Below are 18313 nucleotides of genomic sequence, written 5' to 3'. Positions count from 1 at the left end.
CCACCAGGAAAGTCCCAGATAAAATTCAAACAGAAGAATGTATCAAGAAGCCAAGCTTTGCCAGTATCCTAACAGGCTGATGGCCCCAGTGAAGACAACTCAAAAGTGAGGTCCTGCAATCTGCAGTCTCAGTATCACCTGAAAAACTGCTGCAATGCAGACTCTCAGGCCCCACTTTAGGCCTACTGAGACAGAATCTGCATTTTTTCAAGATCCCCAGATGATCTGTCTGCTCTTTGGGGCTCAAGAGCCTTGAGTTCCATGAGTGAGCTCTTAGGTTTTGAATGGAATTCATCACCGCCAGCACACCCTGCTGGTCAGCCCAGTGCTGGCAGCTGTATACACACTACACTGTAAGGCCACACAGCCACACAGGTCATGCAGATGACAACACAGGTGCTGCCTGAGGGACTCATGCAGTTAAGGTGATAAGTCAGGGAAGATGAAGGAGAGGACACATCTGTCACAGAGAAAAACTTCTCAGTCTATTTGTGATGACTCTGAGCTGTCACTCTGATCAGCCTCTTCAGAAAGCCCTCATCAATCAGCTCATCCTCTGCTGATCCCAGCAAGCACCTTGCCTCAGTCATTTGTTCCCAGGGAGCAAGCATGTGGAGGCCATATCCCCTTCCACTCACAACTCAGACAGCAAGGATTAGGATGACCTTGACAGCCATGGGCTGACTTTCTCTCCTTCTTTCAAGGGAAGCCATCCTCACTTTCTGCTCCTGGGTGGCAGGCCTGCTGCTCACCTTCAGTGCTCTGTAGCAGGGTGACAAGGCAGTAGGAATCAGGCCCCAGCAGATGCATTATCCTGGCCTCGTACAAACCATCCTAATGCCATCTTTTTTCCATGTTTCCCAATAGGCAAGTGATTAAACTAAAATTCAACCAATGTCCCTCTTCTCCATCCAAATTCACTAGAATCTGGGAAAGTACAAAGTTACTTGAATAAACAGAGCCATATATGTCCTAATTGAAAAGACAAGGCTGCTGACACCTAGGAGCCATAGCAGGTGAGATGCTGAAAGTCACTGGCACCAGCATGTTAACTGCAAGATGACATTCATCAGAAGATACCAGTAACTATCCAGGAAGAAGAAAAGAGGAGAGGGATGTGGGGACTAGCTGACCCTAATTAAACTGGATTTCATGATGCAAATGATACTCCCTTCATCTCTGAATGGCATCTCTCTCCTTTCCTGTTCTCAACACTGCCTCCAAGTTCTAAATGACTTGAAAAAGGAAACAAGGAATAATCTATAATAAGCAACCATTGAATTCTGTTCTGTGAGACAAAATAACAAGAAATACATAATCATTCTATGTTTATATCTACATATAAAATGCATTTTTCTGATTATAACATATCTGAGAAAAAGTATGTTAATTTTTAGAGATATTTTGGTATAAAGTTTTTTTTTAATTCCAAAAAGATTGGAAAAGATAATAAAAATAATCATTAGGCTCAGATACTACAGCTGTCAATATTTTGATGTACTGATTTACAATGTGGATGTGTGTATGTGTGCACGTGTGTGTGTGTGTAGAAGACAGTGACACAGACAACAATTATCAGAGAGACAGAGAAATTTGGAATCATAATATATACAATTTTATATTTTGTTAGGTTCACTTAGCATCATTTTGTGAAGGATTTGAACAATCTGTTGGAAAATATTTTTACACTGATGTTTAAAAAAGTTGAGAACTCCAGTTAAGGGATAATTTGAGATATTATCAAGAAAATAGAACAATTTCCTGAGCTAAAACATTTTTGACAGTTTAGACGAAGTATCTTATCCTTTAAAAAAATTGCAGTTACTGGTATAGCCAACATACAAAAACTTAAAATAGCCAGAGTTGGACATGAGTCACTGTGGTTAAACATATGGAATGGAAATTAGTACCCTTTGCCAAATGGAACTGCAAATCCATGAAAGTATTCTGAAGAGATATCATAGTATTATAACTGCTACCTTTAACTTTTTCTATACTCAATAGAAGAAATAAAACAAAGGATCAGTACCAGGGGACTAGAATCTTCAAGATCAATTACATCTAACTTTCCTCTTCTGTGCAGAGGGCAGAATTCCTCCTCTCCACTTTCTTTGCTGTCTAGGGGCATACAACTAATTTCAGCTTGATAGGATGTGATCAGTATGATGTATTTCTCTTCAATGACCAGGGCAGGACAGTCCCAGCACCCAGCTGTCCCACTGGGGTGACTATGAAAGGGCTTTGTGTGGAAATGCAGAGCCAAAGGTCAAGGCACATCTTACACCACTGATGATGGGGGATAGGGGCCCTAGAAAGCTGCTACAAGATACCAATTCACTGTGGGTATTTGTCAAGTTAGCACAACCTGTATTATCCTGACTAATACAGTCACACACACACACAAAAAGAATATTCCATTCCTGTTATGCATACATATGAGCTGTAAGCCACTATGCTTCAGAGAAGGAAGCAAAGTACAAAGAGTAAACGAGTACAAAAACAGAGCGCTTCTAACACCTGTCCCAATCTAGGGAATCATTTGCCTCTGAGCATCAGCTCCATCACTTGTCAAATACAGAAGAACAGTGCCTTCCTCAGCAGAAAAATACAACACCTAGCATAGCGTCTAACATAGCAATTACTCATTAAATACCCATTATTGTTGTTTTTATTTACCTAGAATAGATATTAGTTAAAACAGAAATGCTCCTCCTCCTATTTAAGAAAACTCCCTCCCTGAGTGTAAAAATAAACATTACTACAGAAAGGGCATGAGCAGTCCAGAGACGAAAATCTTGAACACACACCCTGGGCCTTGGGACTTCTGAGGACCTCAGTTTCATCAACAGTAAAATTGAGACAATAATATCTCATTGTCAGGACCCTTGGAAGAAATTAAGGAAATAAGCACATAACTCAGAAATATAATTCTCTTCCTCACCCCTCCCCTTCTTTCTCTAAGATAACCAAACAAAAGAGGTACAGCCTGTCTACAACTGTAAGTACATTATCTCTAAGAATCCTACAGGTTCTGGAATTCGAAGAGAAGAACAGTATACGAAGCAGGATGTTTCCAAAGCAGGCAGACTACATTCCCCTTCAAAATCCATGCAACTTCTAACCCTCCATTTCCTGAAATTTTAAAATTGTATTCACCGTTATCTACAATTCTACTTAACCTGCCATAATGTTTTCTTTCACCTAAGAACTACAATTCTCTAGACTGAACAGATACATTATGAATCTGATGAGAAATAAACTGCCTTTTAAGAGCAACTAGAAATCAGGTGCAGTCAGTCGACCCCCGGCTCCTGCCAATTTCCAGGATCACACAGGAGCATGAAGTGCTGAGACTTCAGGGGCCAGTGTTGGGAAGGTCCTGTTAGCTCACAGTCCTGACGGGACACCAACATGGCAGTGCATTATCCAGCTTATTGCTGACTCAGGAATGGAGAGAGGATAAACTTACTCATAAAAGAAATAGCACATCTGAGCTGCATGTCATCTCCTGGCCAAGAGGCTGAGTGTCCACTACAATAACAGTGGACATGATAATACTCATCTGGTCCAGTGCTGTTATCTTTTTTTATTATTAATTTTGTGAATAATACAAATGGTGTATTTACCACCTCTACTACATGGGTTTTTCTGGGGTCTGGGATCCATGCTTCCCTTAAGGAGAGAAGGATGGAGCACTTAGAGTGTGATGTGATCACAGTGGAGAAAACAGAGCAAGGGTCTCACTAAGCTTGTGACGTGAAGCCTGAAACCTGGAAAAGCAATCATTTTAGTGTCTCTACTTCTCCTTTTTGACCTCAGAGACCCAAACATTTTGTTCTAAAAGACAAGATCCAAACCATTAAGTTTCCTTTTAAGCTACTCTTTTCTCCTATTCTCCAAGCAGGAACTCTGGAGTTAAAAGGGGTCTGATTCCAATTGTGGGTCCCCTCTTCTACTGACTTCCTTTATGAACCTGGGCAGGTAGCAACTTCACTGAGTGCCCAAGTCCATGCCTGCAGAATGGAGAAAACACCACTTAAACGGTGGAGTGTTAGGAAGATTGACTGAGATCACATGAGAAATTCTTGGCACATGAGCACAGAGGCTGAACACCATCATCACAGTTTGAATGGCCTACAGTGGAGTGCAATATGAAACCTACACAACTGTACATGGCAGACCTCCCCTCCATTCAACAATTCATCCATTCAAACATTCGCATACTATGTTTCAGGAACTATGCCCTCAACTTCCCTTAATCAGCTTTAATGAATTATTCATCCATAAATTTATTCTAAATCAATTCTTAGATTTCCATGACACCTGTCATGGTTTTGCATTTTCTGTCTCAATCACTTGCTCATGTGTCAGTTCCCCAACAAACCAACCACATTGCCATATTTCAGTGTTTCTTTTCATCACTACATGTTTCTCCCCTAAGCATCCAACACAGAGCATGACATGAAGTCTGTTCACAGTGGTTATCTCTGCCATAGGATGGCACATCTTTCCCAGAGGCATGGCTGAAGCAGACTCAGCACATAAACCATCAGCAAGCAGGAGCTTTATTTTAACTGCTGGATACCCAGCCTTTGGATCTATGTCTGGCACACAGTACATGCTTCATAAAGGTTCACAGCAATGAACACAAAACAGGAGCCTTTGGAGGTATTAAATGATAGTAATTCAAATTCCTGAAAGATCATGTTATTATTATTGAATGAAAGAGCATTTTGAAATTGAATATACTCACATTCAGTCCCAAGAGTGAAATGAAGGAAGTATGAGATATAGTAACCTAAGTATTGAAGAGTAATCTAAGAAATTCAGTTCTAACTTAGACTTGGTATCTTTTCCCTAACAATTCACAACAGGATATTTTGATAGAAACAACATCATCATTTATTGAGTGTCTTCTACACTTTGTTAACTTCAAACACATTATCGGTAACCTTCACAACAGTGCCAATGATGTCAGTACAATTATTCCTACTTTAAGGATAAGGAAACAGGCTCAGAGATCATAAGTAACTCATCCATGGATATATGAAGAAACTGACTTGACTTGGAATGTGAAACAGGCTCATCTGGATTTAAGCCCCTCATCCTTCACATGGAGACAAGTGCATGTGTTCACATGGGCATAAAGGTTTGGGCACATGTACACCCTAGGTTCAGGATATGTATATAATCCCTGTGGACTAAGCTTTCAAAGATTTTTCCTGATAATTCTATTTAGCTCCAAACATTTATGTTCTGAAAAAAAGACTATTTTAAAACTCATTGTCAGATCCCATGATGACATCCCCGATGAAACACGTTGATGAAAATTCACAGGCATCACTTTCTGGCACATTAAACCCCTGACCTCACTAACCTTTTACAGCTGGGACTATTAAACTGGGTGGCTAAGCAGCTCAGACACCCTGCTCTGAGACCAATACCCCAGGCTGTTTATTGGCCTAGAAGTCTCCAAGTGACACCCCACCCTCAGAAGGCTGTGTGGGCAGAAGGCACACAGTAGTGGGTCCCTACTCGTGTGCCCTGACCCCTCACTTATCAGACGCCTGCCTGGAGCCAAGGCGAGGGCTGGCACTGCGCCACGAGGCTGCTCTGCTCTAGGCCTTTCTCTGTGGCAGATGTCAAGGGCTGCAGGGAGTTTAATTAAAGGAGCAAAATGCAATGGCTTCAAGGCCTGCAAAGCCTTGGCCTGCGTGGAATCAAGATCTCGGAGGAACCCCAACCCAGCTGCTCCTGGGGAGAGGGGAGTCCCTTCCAAAAGCCTCCAGAGCTCACACAGCCTGTCCCCTTTCCTCCATGCATGTTAGATGCCCAGCATGGTTTTCAGAGGCTGAGTTGATGCCATATGTTCGCACCACTGAAGCGTTTTACTGCTGGAGCAGAGGTGCTTAGTACAAGGAAGAACACACTGTTTTCATAGCTCGTTGTCTCTTAATACTTCCCCCAGGAGGCTCTAGGCTCAAAGAGAGAGTGTCTGGACAAGATGCCAGCAAGGTAAAGTGTTCCCAGTGACACAGTTCAGGATGTCAGCCAAGTAGGAAGAAGGGCTCAAGCCCTTGAAGAGTAGAATTTTGGTGTATAAGGGGGAAAAACGGTAGACAATAAAAGAATTACATACGAGAGATTTTTTTTCTTTTTTTTTTTAAATTAACATGTCAGTGATCTCACTGGAGCAAGATCAATTTTGTCTCCCAGGGAATATTTTACGAAATCTAGAGACATTCTGGGTTGCCACAAGTGGGTGGAGATGAAGATGCTACTGGCACCTAGTGGGTAGAGAGTAGGGATGCTGTTAAACTTCCTACAACGCACAGCGAAGTCCCCCCACCCAAAGAATTCTCTGCCCCAGTGTCAGCAGTGCTGTTAAGGAACCCTGAGTTCTGTTAACTCTGCACAGGTAAGAAAGCGCCCCCTGCTCCTGCAACCTCATTGCACTAGCAATTCCATTAGCCACATTCAAGCCAATGTGGACAGGCATAAGGACACAGCATTTAAAAGCAATATCATCCGGGTGGAAGGTCTGGGTTAGAATTTCAGCTGCAGAACTTTCTAGCTCTGTGGCCTTGGTGTAGATTATCTAACTGCAGTGAGCCATGGTTGTCTCTTCTGCCAAATGTAGAAAGAACTGGCCACAGCTAGCCATGTGAGGTTTAAATTACATGAGATAATAGGAAATCATTTCACACCAGGTCCACACCCATCATTATCAACACCCAACGAAGTAGGGACAACACAGAAGAAAACAAGGTTTTTAAGAAAAATATACCAAACCTTTAGTAACCTAAGGGAACTGGAGTGTGTGTTTGACAAGCTCTCAAGGAAGCTCAGAGGTGCCTCTTCCCTAGAGGGTCTGTGGCCTCAGTGAGCCTCACCTCTGTGTATTCACACCCACAGGGTGCCTTGTTCTCCTCCCTATGACTGTCCCTTTGCTCAGCCCAGGCATCTGGTCACTCTGGTGTCCAGATCTCTACTGTCAGACTCAGCCATGGTCTGGTCAGGGAGAGAAGATACTTGCGCACATGTTGCTGTTCTCCCTGCACATGGAGCCAGAGGGGCTCCGGCTTTTCTCCTGCTCTGACGTTGAGAAGATCAGTCTAGGCTCAGCCATATCTGCCTTTGGTCTGACACTCACAGCCAGTATTTGCCTTGACACTGTCACATCCAGTCTCCAGAGCAACCCAAGAGCCCTCTCTTCTCAAGCCCTTGGATTTCCTGGCACACAGCTTTCCCTGCTGGTTTCAAAGGCACTCCAGGCAGGGAAGCAGCACAGAGCATGAAGGGAACTTTGCCAGCCATACAGACTCCTCAAAAGGACTACGAATCAAAGAGTTAAGAGATGCCTTGGAAGTCATATAGCTCAGTTTCCCCAAGCAGGCAACACTGAAGCCCAGAGAGGGGAAGGAACAGGACCCAGGACTGCTGCCAGTCCACAGGGTGCCTTGTGTAAGTTGGAAATGGTGCCCATCTGGATGGAGGCAGTCCTGGGCCACAGTGAACAGCCAGCAAGTAGCAGAGATCCCAGGCTGGCAGTCCTGTGAAGAAGCTCTGGGAAGGGGTTGTCACAGAGCTGAGATCAGACTGACAAGCTCTTAGTAGAGATGGAGCCAGTAATATACAGAAAATGAGTGGCTCCTAAGCCACTGCTCTCCTTACAAAGCAAGATTGGTGGGTCAATAAGACTGCATTTCATACTCTGTCTTCTTTGTGGCCCTTTCAATGACAGAAACGGGAAAGGCAGACACTTGGAGTGGTGTGGCTTCCTTGGGGATACTTGTGAAGTATCACAGCACCTTCAAAGGAGTGAGGGGTTCTGGTAGCTGAAAATACAGGAATCTCATTACCCAGTTCTGAATCAGCACAGAAATGTAAGGTCAAATCTCGAAGGGCAGTTTTGTTTGGAGACTGTAACGAGCCATCACAGCAAAGCTGTAGGGAGAGAGGGAATTGTGTCCCACACCCAATACCTTTCCCTTCACTGGAGGATTTCATGTGACCCCTGTGATGAGAAAAACATATGATCAGGGGCAACTTCCAGTGGAATCTGATAAGTTGCTACATACCACAGCAGAAGCCTGTATCCAAACAGTTCAGCTTCTACTTCATCTCCTTGGTTCTACAGGCAACTTTCTTACTCTCATCTTGTACTTTCTTGTCCTGAATTTCCCTACAGTTGAGCAGTTGTGATCTCTGCCTCCCTATGTGGTGGCCTTGGAGGACTCCCCCTCTCTCTACACCTAATCTTTAGGTCGAGGATCAGAAGGCTGGACAGGACTTTTACTAGGTTTTGTGGACCATATGGCATCTCACAAGTACTACTTAATGCTGCATTTGTAGCACAAAAGCAGTCATAGGTAATATGTCAATTCATGGCTGTGGCTGCATCTCAATAAAGCTTTATTTATAAAGACTGGTGGTAGACTAGATTGGGCTCCTTGGTTAGTTTGCTGACTTCTGCTTGAGGCGGTGCTGGGCATAAAGAGGGCAGAACCTGAGCCCGGTTCACTGACAGGAGCCATGAAAGCCACCAAGAATTGACACTACCAGCCAAACAGAAGTTAGTATCCAAAGTGGCAATGGTGTGAAATCCTTCCCTGAAAAGACTGATATCACACAATAAGAGGAGGGACTTACTAGAGTATGGAGGCTTCGCTCTAAGAGATGCATCTTCTAGGCATTATGAGATTGATAAATTCATACAAGATTCCACAAAACAGACTGGTCTTCCCTCTGCATTTTCCCTGGATACCAAAGGGGCACAATCAAAAAGATGGCCTTGAAAACAGTAGCATATTTAAGAATTCATGTGTATTCTACTTCTTTGGCCAGTTACACGTAGTTATTCCTATGTAACCACGTGCTTTTTATTTTTTTTCCTAAAGAGTGAATGAAACCCAGACAGAATTTCTCAGAAGGCTAAGGTCTGGAAAAAGTAACATGATTAGAGGGCTTAGCTCTTTTTGGAAAATAAGGACCCTCTGCTCCATCCATGCTAGATCACACAGGCATGGCCAGCAATCCATCCTCAGACATAAAAGTGATCCTTTGCTAGACACACAAGGTCATAAGAGCAACTTCCAACACATCAACATTTGGATTTTAGAGGTCTCAGAAGAAGAAGGAAAAGAGAAAGGGTCTGAGAAAATATATGAAGAGATTATAGTCAAAAACTTCCCAACCATGGAAAAGGAAACTGTCACCCAAGTCACGGAAGCACAGGGAGCCCCAGGCAGGATAGATGCAAGGAGGAACACAGCAAGACACACAGTAATCAAACTAGCAAAAATTAAATACAAAGAAAAAATATCAAAAGCAACAAGGGAGAAGCAACAAATAACATACAAGGGAAACCCCATAAGATTATCTGCTGATTTTTTAGCAGAAACTGTAGGTCAGAAGGGAGTGGCAAGATATATTTAAAGTGATGAAAGGGAAAAACCTATAACCAAGATCACTCTACCCATCAAGGCTCTCATTCAAATTTGACAGAGAAATCAAAAGCTTTACAGACAAGTGAAAACTAAGAGAATTCAGCACCACTAGACCAGTTTTACAAGACCAACTTCCTTCTTCATGACCGAAAAATGTTCAGTTTCCCAGATTACAGCATAATCTGTTCAGGGCAGGGATGGTATTCATACCCTTTCCCAGCATCCATACAGGTTAGAGTAATAATCATCACTAACATCTACAGAGCCACTCTTCCATGTCAGGTGCTATCACAGTGCTTTTCCCTTCTCATTTAAGAACCTCACAACCCATGTCTTGGGACTTATCATCATTATTATTCCAGGGCTTCCCTGGTGACTCAGTGGTAAAGAACCTGCCTGCTGATGCAGGAGACCCAGGTTCGATCCCTGGGTAGGGAAGATCTTCTGGGGTAGGAAATGGCAACCTATTCCAGTATTCTTGCCTGGCAAATCCCATGGACAGAGGAGCTTGGCGGGCTAAGTCCATAGGGTTGCAAAGAGTCAGATACAACTGAGCAACTAGGCACTCCAGATACAACTGAGCAACTAGGCACTCACACATCATTATTATTCCATGTTCATAGATAATGGCACTGAGGCCCAAAGAAATTGCATAACTTGCCCAAAATCATGCACTACTAAGTGTGGAGTCCAGACATGGACCCAGGTATTCCAGCTCCAGAGCTCTTCTGCTCTATTTATACCATAGCTTTCTAACAATGCAACAACACAGGTGATCAGCACATGTTTGGGGTAGATGACAGTAGTGACTCTGAGAGAAGGAGAGCCAAGGAAGAGATCTGGATTGAAGCTAAGCCAAACTGTTCATGACTGCCATGAGCTCACTCTGCACACTCTCCTGGGTGGGGAACCCAGGACTATCTTAAGGGCTCTGCACCCAAACTCAGCTCTAAGAGGGTAGCTGCTACTGGAGGAGCTGAAAGAAGGCCTATCTGCAGCTCATAAAGAAGACCTTTCTTCAACCACCTCCCAGGCCCTGGATATGTGCCTACAGCTGGGAACAGCGCTCTCTCTGACCCTACGAGAGCTTTCCCTAAGGCAACAGAGTAGAGAAAATGGCCGGGGCAGTCCCTGCCTCCTCTCCACACCTTCCCAAGATCCTAGGGGAGTACAGGGGCCAGGCATTTCTCAGAGACTGGGGTGAGAATGAGGGGCAGCTGAGAAGGAGAGGTGGGAGGAGGCACCATCAAGCTGGGCTACAAATGGTAGCTTTGTTCATTAGACCATTTGGTTTTCCCTTCCTCAATACCCAAGTGATTTTTCTTTCCTTTTTCTTTCTTTTTTACTTAAAATATTTTTGATTCATAAACTATTTTAATCTCTTCTTTTGTCTAACACTGGCTTCGGGAGCAGGAAATATAGTCTAATTACAGTTTTGACTGCATCCCATGGTATATGAGAAGACTGCACTTCTAGTATCTTTTAATATACTATGTACTTGGCTTCTTTCACAAAAACAGTTATTTAATAGTTTTCAAGCAACTGAATAGCTTTTGATTAGCTTAGCACCCTACACCTCTCCAAAGTCATTATATGGTGTTATGTGAATGTCATGGGCAATAAGTCTGACTGCTTTTTTTAACCGATAATATTTTTCAAACAGACCCTAAATATCCTAGCAAAAGATCTCTGTATTCGTGAGAAATATTTATCCTCCAATTTAAAATTTTTTCTGAAACATTTTGTTAAATCACTCCTAATTAAATGTGGCAAAAAAACTGTTTCCTTTATTCTGCTGAAAACTATTTATCATTGCTTTCTTTTTCCTACATATTTTGATAACAGGCTGCACAGATTCTGTACATGTAATTATTTCTAAGAGTCAGAGAACCTGTACTCAGATCCCGGTTTGTCTTTAAAATCTGTTGCATCACATTGGTAGAAATTACTTCACATTTCTGGACCTAGGTTTTCCTTTTTGCATAACATGGGGAGCTGAATTAAAACTTTCAAAATTGTCCTCTGACAAGAGCATTCTAGGACAGCTTTCAGTTAGGCTTACATTTACCACCAGGGTCATCATCTCCCTTCCCTTCTGCTCCAAAGTAACCTTTTAAACCAGATTATGAAAGAGAAGATCAACTAGATCCTGAGAATCACCACACTGTTGTTGAAAAAGAATTCTTTCTTCACACACACACACAAACACACACACACACAACATGTGACATATACGATGCCTGAATGTGAACTTTTCAATAATCAAATGTAATGGACCAATGAGAAAATTTTAATTCTTGACAACTAGCAAGTATTTGGTGAAGGAATTATTTCTTTTACTTAGGGGCAAATATCAAAAGCCCACATGCCTAGGAGGATCCCAGCAACCCTGTATCTCCCTGGCAATGTTGCCAAAGAGGCTAAGCTTTGGAAAGGATCCAATGGAACAATCAAAGAGAAATTCGAGACTCAGAGGGATTAAACTTAGAATCTTCAACTTCCACAGTCCAGGTGTCACCACAGTATATTAGTCAGATTTGACTCAAGTCACTGCCAGGAAAGACCCAGACACCAGGGTAGGTACAAAGCTCAGCAGGCATCTTAAAAATCAACTATTTCTTCAAGGACTCAAGATGCTGGAACAAAATAATACAGATTGGCTTCAACTTATAATACCTATCTACTATGAAAATTTACAAGAACAATGGCTAAATGTACATAAAATGTGCAAGAAAAATGGGAGTGTTTCCTGGACAGGACTCAATCACACTGGACAAGTCACATAAAGAATGACAATCCAAAGCCTTGACTTCAGGTGCTCTGAGACCTCCCGCATGTTAAATCATGAGTCCTGAAAGCAGTGCTCTGGTTCCAGAGGGCTGATAAAAAATTACTGCTGGAATTTCAACCACTACGCTGGGAAAGATGGTTCAATGCCTTCTCTTCAGTTTAAATATCCCCTCCAAGTAGCTCCTTACATGTAGCAGAAAGTGACCAGTCTGCTGATCAGAGCAGGGGCTGAGACACACCAGGTGCTTCCCCTGAGCACGTCAACAGCTAAATTTAAAATGTGGGAAAAGATACAGAACTGGAGACAAGATAGCCATGACCAGGAGAGAAAGACAGGTTCCCTGGACTGGAACTTTCCCTTGAAAATGTAGGAGACCAAAGAAAAAGACCAACACCACTGAGATTTTACCCACGTCATTCCCCTTTCCTGGACTAAAATTCTCTTTCTTTCCAAATATGAAAACCCTATTTGGAACCCCAGTTTACACTCCTTCTCTCTAAACCTTTCCCAAACCCACCTATTCCACAAAAACTGCTCAATTCTCCTAACTCAAACATGTCTCGTTTCATTCATCTAACAATAATGCTTATTCTGTTTTCTGGCATCTCACCTTCTTGTTTGAAGACATCATGTTATCATTCCACTATTATTTAGCTTTTCACATATTTGTACCTCAATTCCTAAATTTGATTTTAATCTTCCTTCCTGAAAGTGAAGTCCATAATCATTTTAGCTTTTTTTCTCTAAAGGCAGCTGTTCAATATATTGATGAAGGAAGGAGCAGGGGAAGGCAACACAGTACAAAAATGCTCCCTGGTAGGAAGAGCTGGACTCAGAAAGGGCACCAAAATTCCACTCCAGCTGAGAACCAACAGCACCAGGCAGACGCCTGAACACATCTTTTGAAAGCAGGGACGGAAAGGAAGAAAGGATTGAAAGAAAGAGTACTGGGAAGAAAGTGAGGAGGGGAAAGAAAAATAGAGGGAGAAAGAGAGGGAAGGAGGAGAGAAGAATGAAAGAATGGAAGGAAAGAAAGATGGACAGAACGATAGAGGAAGAAGCAGGAGGGATGGAGGACACATCTTACCCTTGAGCTTCCAGGTCCTCCATGTTCATTCTTCTTCCCTCTCTATTTCCAAAATATCTCTTGGGACCTTATAAGGCACCCAGCACCTAGTTCCAAGCTGCCTGATGCACGTGCATAAAGATGTGTGGGAACCACTTCCAAGGCCAATTTGCTTCACTGGTAAGCAACCACTATCTCCTGTGAGCACAGCACCCCTGGTCTAGGGAAGCAGGTCCCAGAAATGCTGTGTCTCATGACCCAGGGCTTGGAGCTCTGGAGGATATCTGGGCAAAAGCCTGGGCACTGCTGGCCCTCCACCAGAAATGCGGCAGGAGGCCTTCTCCTCTTATTTGTGGCAGGGCATCACATGACGCATTCAACTCTCTAGCTTCCTGGGCAGCCCGTCAGGGAATCAGGGCCCCTGGACTTCACAGAGCGGGGGCAGGGAGTGCCCTGAGGACAACGACTGGCACGCAGCCATGCCTCCCTGGCTGCCAACCCCCAAGGCACTGCCCTCACCCCTCCTGCACCTGCTTCCTCCAAGCATCCCCAGGAGCTGAGGAGCCAGATGCTCAATGCAGACTGTGCCCCAGACAACACAATGCATAGCTATTTATGGTAATTAAATGTCCCCAGTTCCACTGCTCCCTTTTCCTCTAAAAGAAACGCTACCATGTCACAAGTTTAATGTAGGTAGTTTTTCAAAGACATTTACCATGAAGAACACATCCACTGCAGAAATAACGAAGGGGTTCTTGGTGGGAAAAGAAAAAGGTCTCAGCCTCAGGGAGGTCTATAAACTCCTGAAACTGGATGCAGACTTTTGTGTACAAGTAAGTGTGTTCACTTTTTAGGTGAGAGAATCTATAGCTTTCAGTAGATTCTCCAAGGGACCTGTGACCCAAACAAGAGGAAAACTACCGACATATACAAGGAGCTTATCAGTGAAGGGGAAAGGGTTCGGTTATTTGCCAAAAACAACAGAATTTCACAGAGACGCATTTCCTAGAACTAACCAATTTTGCTAAGATGACAGTTGAATTTAATACTAGTTTTTTAAGGAGTCTCCATACTGTCTTCTATAGTGGCTGAAGACATACTGATGGCTAATAAACACATGAAAAGATGCTCAACCTCACTCATTATCAGAGAAATGCAAGACAACTGGATTTTAAAATAAGAGCTTTCCTCCCCTTCCATCCCTCACTCAGCGCAGCTGTCTTTGGGCCTGTTTGTCTGTCCCCATGAGGCCTGCAGCAGATCTGCTGAGGATGGCAAGGGAAGGCCATCGAAATGTGTGCTTGTGCTTCATTAAGCGCATGACTACTGGTTCATCACTGCTCTGGATGAAATTCCAAATGAGCAAACCTTGAAAATGCTTTGCCTTCCATCCATTCAACTGCACTCTCCAGAAATAAAAAGTGGCGGTTACGGTTTTAACATACCACATCATTGTCTTGAAACATAAAATATACTAGAAGAATAACCATGGAGCTATGTGAAATAGTTAAGTAAGCTCTAACACAGCACTGCTGGGGTATGAAGAAGAATCAGGGCAATGTACTTGAGCAAGCACTGAAACACAAAATAATAGGAAAATCTGCTTTATCATTTTATTTTTAAAAAACCATTAGCAGACACGACAGCTATTAGTCACTCCTCACATATGGCATGGCTGTCACCTTTATGAATCATGTTTTTATCTTGAAACGATTGTCCTTTATTACCTTTCCTTTTGCACGTTCCTTAGGAGTTGTAAAATCAGAAAATAGGAGAAGCTCTGGGATTCTGAGTGCCAGGATCAACATTTAAAAATAAAGCAAGCAAGAAAGTGTGTTACAGTTTTAAATTATGTACAATTTTGTGAAGCTGAGTATTAGCACCTTCATTTCCAAGCTTTAGAAAGCATGCCATCTCTTCTACTGTAGGACTTTGCCTCAAATGCACATGAAATCTTCTAAGCCCTAAGTATTAAGTAGCAGAAATACTCAGATAGCTCTTATTTCAGATGAAGGACTTAAATAACTGATTCAAAGTAATGGGCATGGTATTGCATCAGTATGTAATACAATATATCTGAAAAATAAATTTGATAAATAAAGGTAAATATACATTCACGGGAAACATGAAGATACACATATAAGGAAGAAGGAAAGTTTGCAATTAGATACTTACTTTTTAAAACAGAACAACAGAAGCAACCAATATAAAACTAATGACCCCAGAGAATGTGCTTTAATTTTCTCACTTGACCTAATCATGCAATTTCCTGAACTGCAACTTTAGCCACTCTTCAGCAGATCAATCCCTCTACCTCCAGTCCTAAGATTAAAAAAATTTCAGAAGTTCTAAGAACTACAAGCTCTTAAAAATTAAAAATCTAGAATGAACAAATTCTGCTTTTCCAGCAGGACTAGGCAATCTGTCGCTGCAATATGCCTCCTAGCCATGGAGCTTAAAGGTATCAGAGTCAGAACACAGCACAAACTGCATAGTGCTCCATGCTGGTCCTGTCCTTTCTACCCTTCTCTTCCCAAAGGTTCCTACACATGAAAGCCAAGAGCAAGTGAGCAGGCCTCCCCTTTCTCAGCCCTGGGCTGCTCACATCCTGCTTGACCTTAGCCTTCAGACCTGCCACCGTGATTAAGTGTGGGATGGGAGGAGGCAGGGCCATTCAGCTGAACCCCAGTGCTCTGAGGGCTGCAATTCCTGAAAGGAAAACCAAGGTGCAGCCTGGATGCAGATGCAAAGGCTGAGGCTCTGCTTACATATCAGCAGAGGCAGCCTGTCACCCTCCCAAACGAATGAATGAATAAATGATGACCCCACAGTCAACTCTGTGGAGCTAAGCAGATGGAAACTCTGGCTATCTCCTTGGGAAAGGAGACCATAAGAACTCCAGGTCCTAAAGGAAGGAACAGCATAAGCTTTGAATCAGTAGTCTGCTGCCAGATTGCACGATTGAGCATGAGCCTTTCTCCCCCATAGCACAGCTCACGTTTCCCCCTGAGTGGAAGACTAATGCCATCACCTCTCCCTCCCTCCATCCCCCACCACATCATCCATCTACTACTCACCACCCTTTGGACTGTGATTTGGGACATCTGGCACGTACCCAAGGTCACACCACGAGCTGCAGAACACAAACAATGCTCCACAAAGCAACTCGCAACAGCCATTAAGCATAATTTGGATGCTCTCAACTCTTAACCCTCCTTGTTTCTCTCTATATAAGACACTCGATACACAGTAGCATCAGATGGTCATGCTTTTTGACATTGCCTAATAACTCTGGCTCATGCTGAATGAACATGACTGATGAGGATTCAAGAGGCTGTAGCTGTCACTTTGCAGACTAGGGTGCAAAGCATAAATGTTCACCTCCTCTAATATTTTAAGTTTCCACCTAAGTAACCACATTGCACGCTATGTGCTCAGTCACTTCAGTCATGTCTGACTCTTTATAACCCTATGGACTGTAGCCCACCAGGGCTCCTCTGTCCATGGTATTCTCCCAACAAGAATACTGGAGTGGGGTGCCATTTCCTACTCCAGGGGATCTTCTTGACCCAGCGATCAAACCCAAGTCTCTTAAGTCTCCTGCATTGGTAGGCAGGTTCTTTACCACTAGTGTCACCTAGGAAACCCAAGTAACCACACTGCATCTCCCTAAATAAATGCTGTGTCTTCTCCCCAACTTAGGGAAGACAATGTTCCCATGATGTCAGGTGGATTTCCATGATTCCATGTGTTCACCAGGCAGAAACTGAGGCTGACTGTTGGCAAGGTAGACACAGAGCAGACATGGAGGGTCAGTGGGCAGGTCTGGTTTTCCCTGAGCCCCATCCCTGGACAGGGAGGGCTGGTAAGGAGCAGAGGCCCAGCTACCTTTCATGGTTGTGCCTGTTTTATTTTTATCTTCTTATTTTTTGGCCATATGGCTTTCAGGATCTTAGTTCCCCAACCAGGGATTAAACTCATGCCCTTGGAAGTCCTAATCATCAGAGAGACACGCAATTCCTTGTGCTTACTTTAGAAAATAGGGGTTCTAATGGCTGAGTAATACTCCATTGTGTATATGTACCATAGCTTTCTTATCCATTTGAATCAGTTCTAATGAGGTGGATGAAACTGGAGCCTATTATACAGAGTGAAGTAAGCCAGAAGGAAAAACACCAATACAGTATACTAACGCATATATATGGAATTTAGAAAGATGGTAACAATAACCCTGTATACGAGACAGCAAAAGAGACACTGATATATAGAACAGTCTTATAGACTCTGTGGGAGAGGGAGAGGGTGGGAAGATTTGGGAGAATGGCATTGAAACATGTAAAATATCATGTATGAAACAAGATGCCAGTCCAGGATCGATGCACGATACTGGATGCTTGGGGCTAGAGCACTGGGAAGACCCAGAGGGATGGTATGGGGAGGGAGGAGGGAGGAGGGTTCAGGATGGGGAACACATGTATACCTGTGGCGGATTCATTTTGATATTTGGCAGAACTAATACAATTATGTAAAGTTTAAAAATAAAATAAAATTTAAAAAAAAAAAAGAAAATAGGGGTTCTAGAAAATGGACCTAACAACCTGCAAAACCAACAGGGTTCATTACTGAGAGCTGCTCACATGAGCCCTTGGACTCAGAAACAGAATTCTGGGCAAGAAGCTCACGATTTACAAACAGCAAAAGAAACTCAGCTAAAAGGATTCACAGGAGATGGCCCCTCAGGGGATGTAACACAGTCTCCCGTTTGATGTGATGGTGAAAAGGAGATTCAACTTGCCTCATGCCTTGGATATTCCTACAATTGCCTCTTTCCAGGAAAATATTTCCTCTAAAATGTTACAGTCACCAGGCAAAACATGCCCTCTGCAGAAATGCCATGTGAAGGACTCCATGTTACCTCAGGTCGACCAACAGAGATGCTTGGTGTCAAAATTCAGCCTTTAAGGAAGATGATGAATGATCATCCAGCATCACTCATTTTTTTCATTT

The 18313-nt window shown here is 43.1% G+C and overlaps 1 protein-coding gene and 1 non-coding gene across 5 annotated transcripts in view; one reads left to right on the top strand and one right to left on the bottom strand.

Annotated features, from left to right (window-relative positions):
- CPNE4 (copine 4) overlaps window positions 1-18313 on the bottom strand; it is a 686364-nt gene that overhangs the window by 651941 nt on the left and 16110 nt on the right. The window contains exon 1 of one of the 4 annotated variants that reach the window (XM_070794762.1): window positions 13328-14427. The exons of the other annotated variants lie outside the window; for them this stretch is intronic. Coding sequence (XP_070650863.1) covers window positions 13328-13356 — 29 coding nt within the window. The 5' untranslated portion in view covers window positions 13357-14427. Of the gene's footprint in view, window positions 1-13327; window positions 14428-18313 lie in introns of those variants that run through there. 4 annotated transcript variants of the gene reach the window in all.
- Window positions 9816-9887, top strand: TRNAS-GCU (transfer RNA serine (anticodon GCU)). Its single transcript has one exon. It is a non-coding gene; the product is annotated as a tRNA-Ser (tRNA).

Source organism: Bos indicus, chromosome 1, assembly GCF_029378745.1.
Source record: "Bos indicus isolate NIAB-ARS_2022 breed Sahiwal x Tharparkar chromosome 1, NIAB-ARS_B.indTharparkar_mat_pri_1.0, whole genome shotgun sequence".
In the NCBI taxonomy this organism is placed as follows: domain Eukaryota; kingdom Metazoa; phylum Chordata; class Mammalia; order Artiodactyla; family Bovidae; genus Bos; species Bos indicus.
Note: the sequence above shows the minus strand (reverse complement) of the source record. Positions and strands in the feature narration are given on the sequence as shown.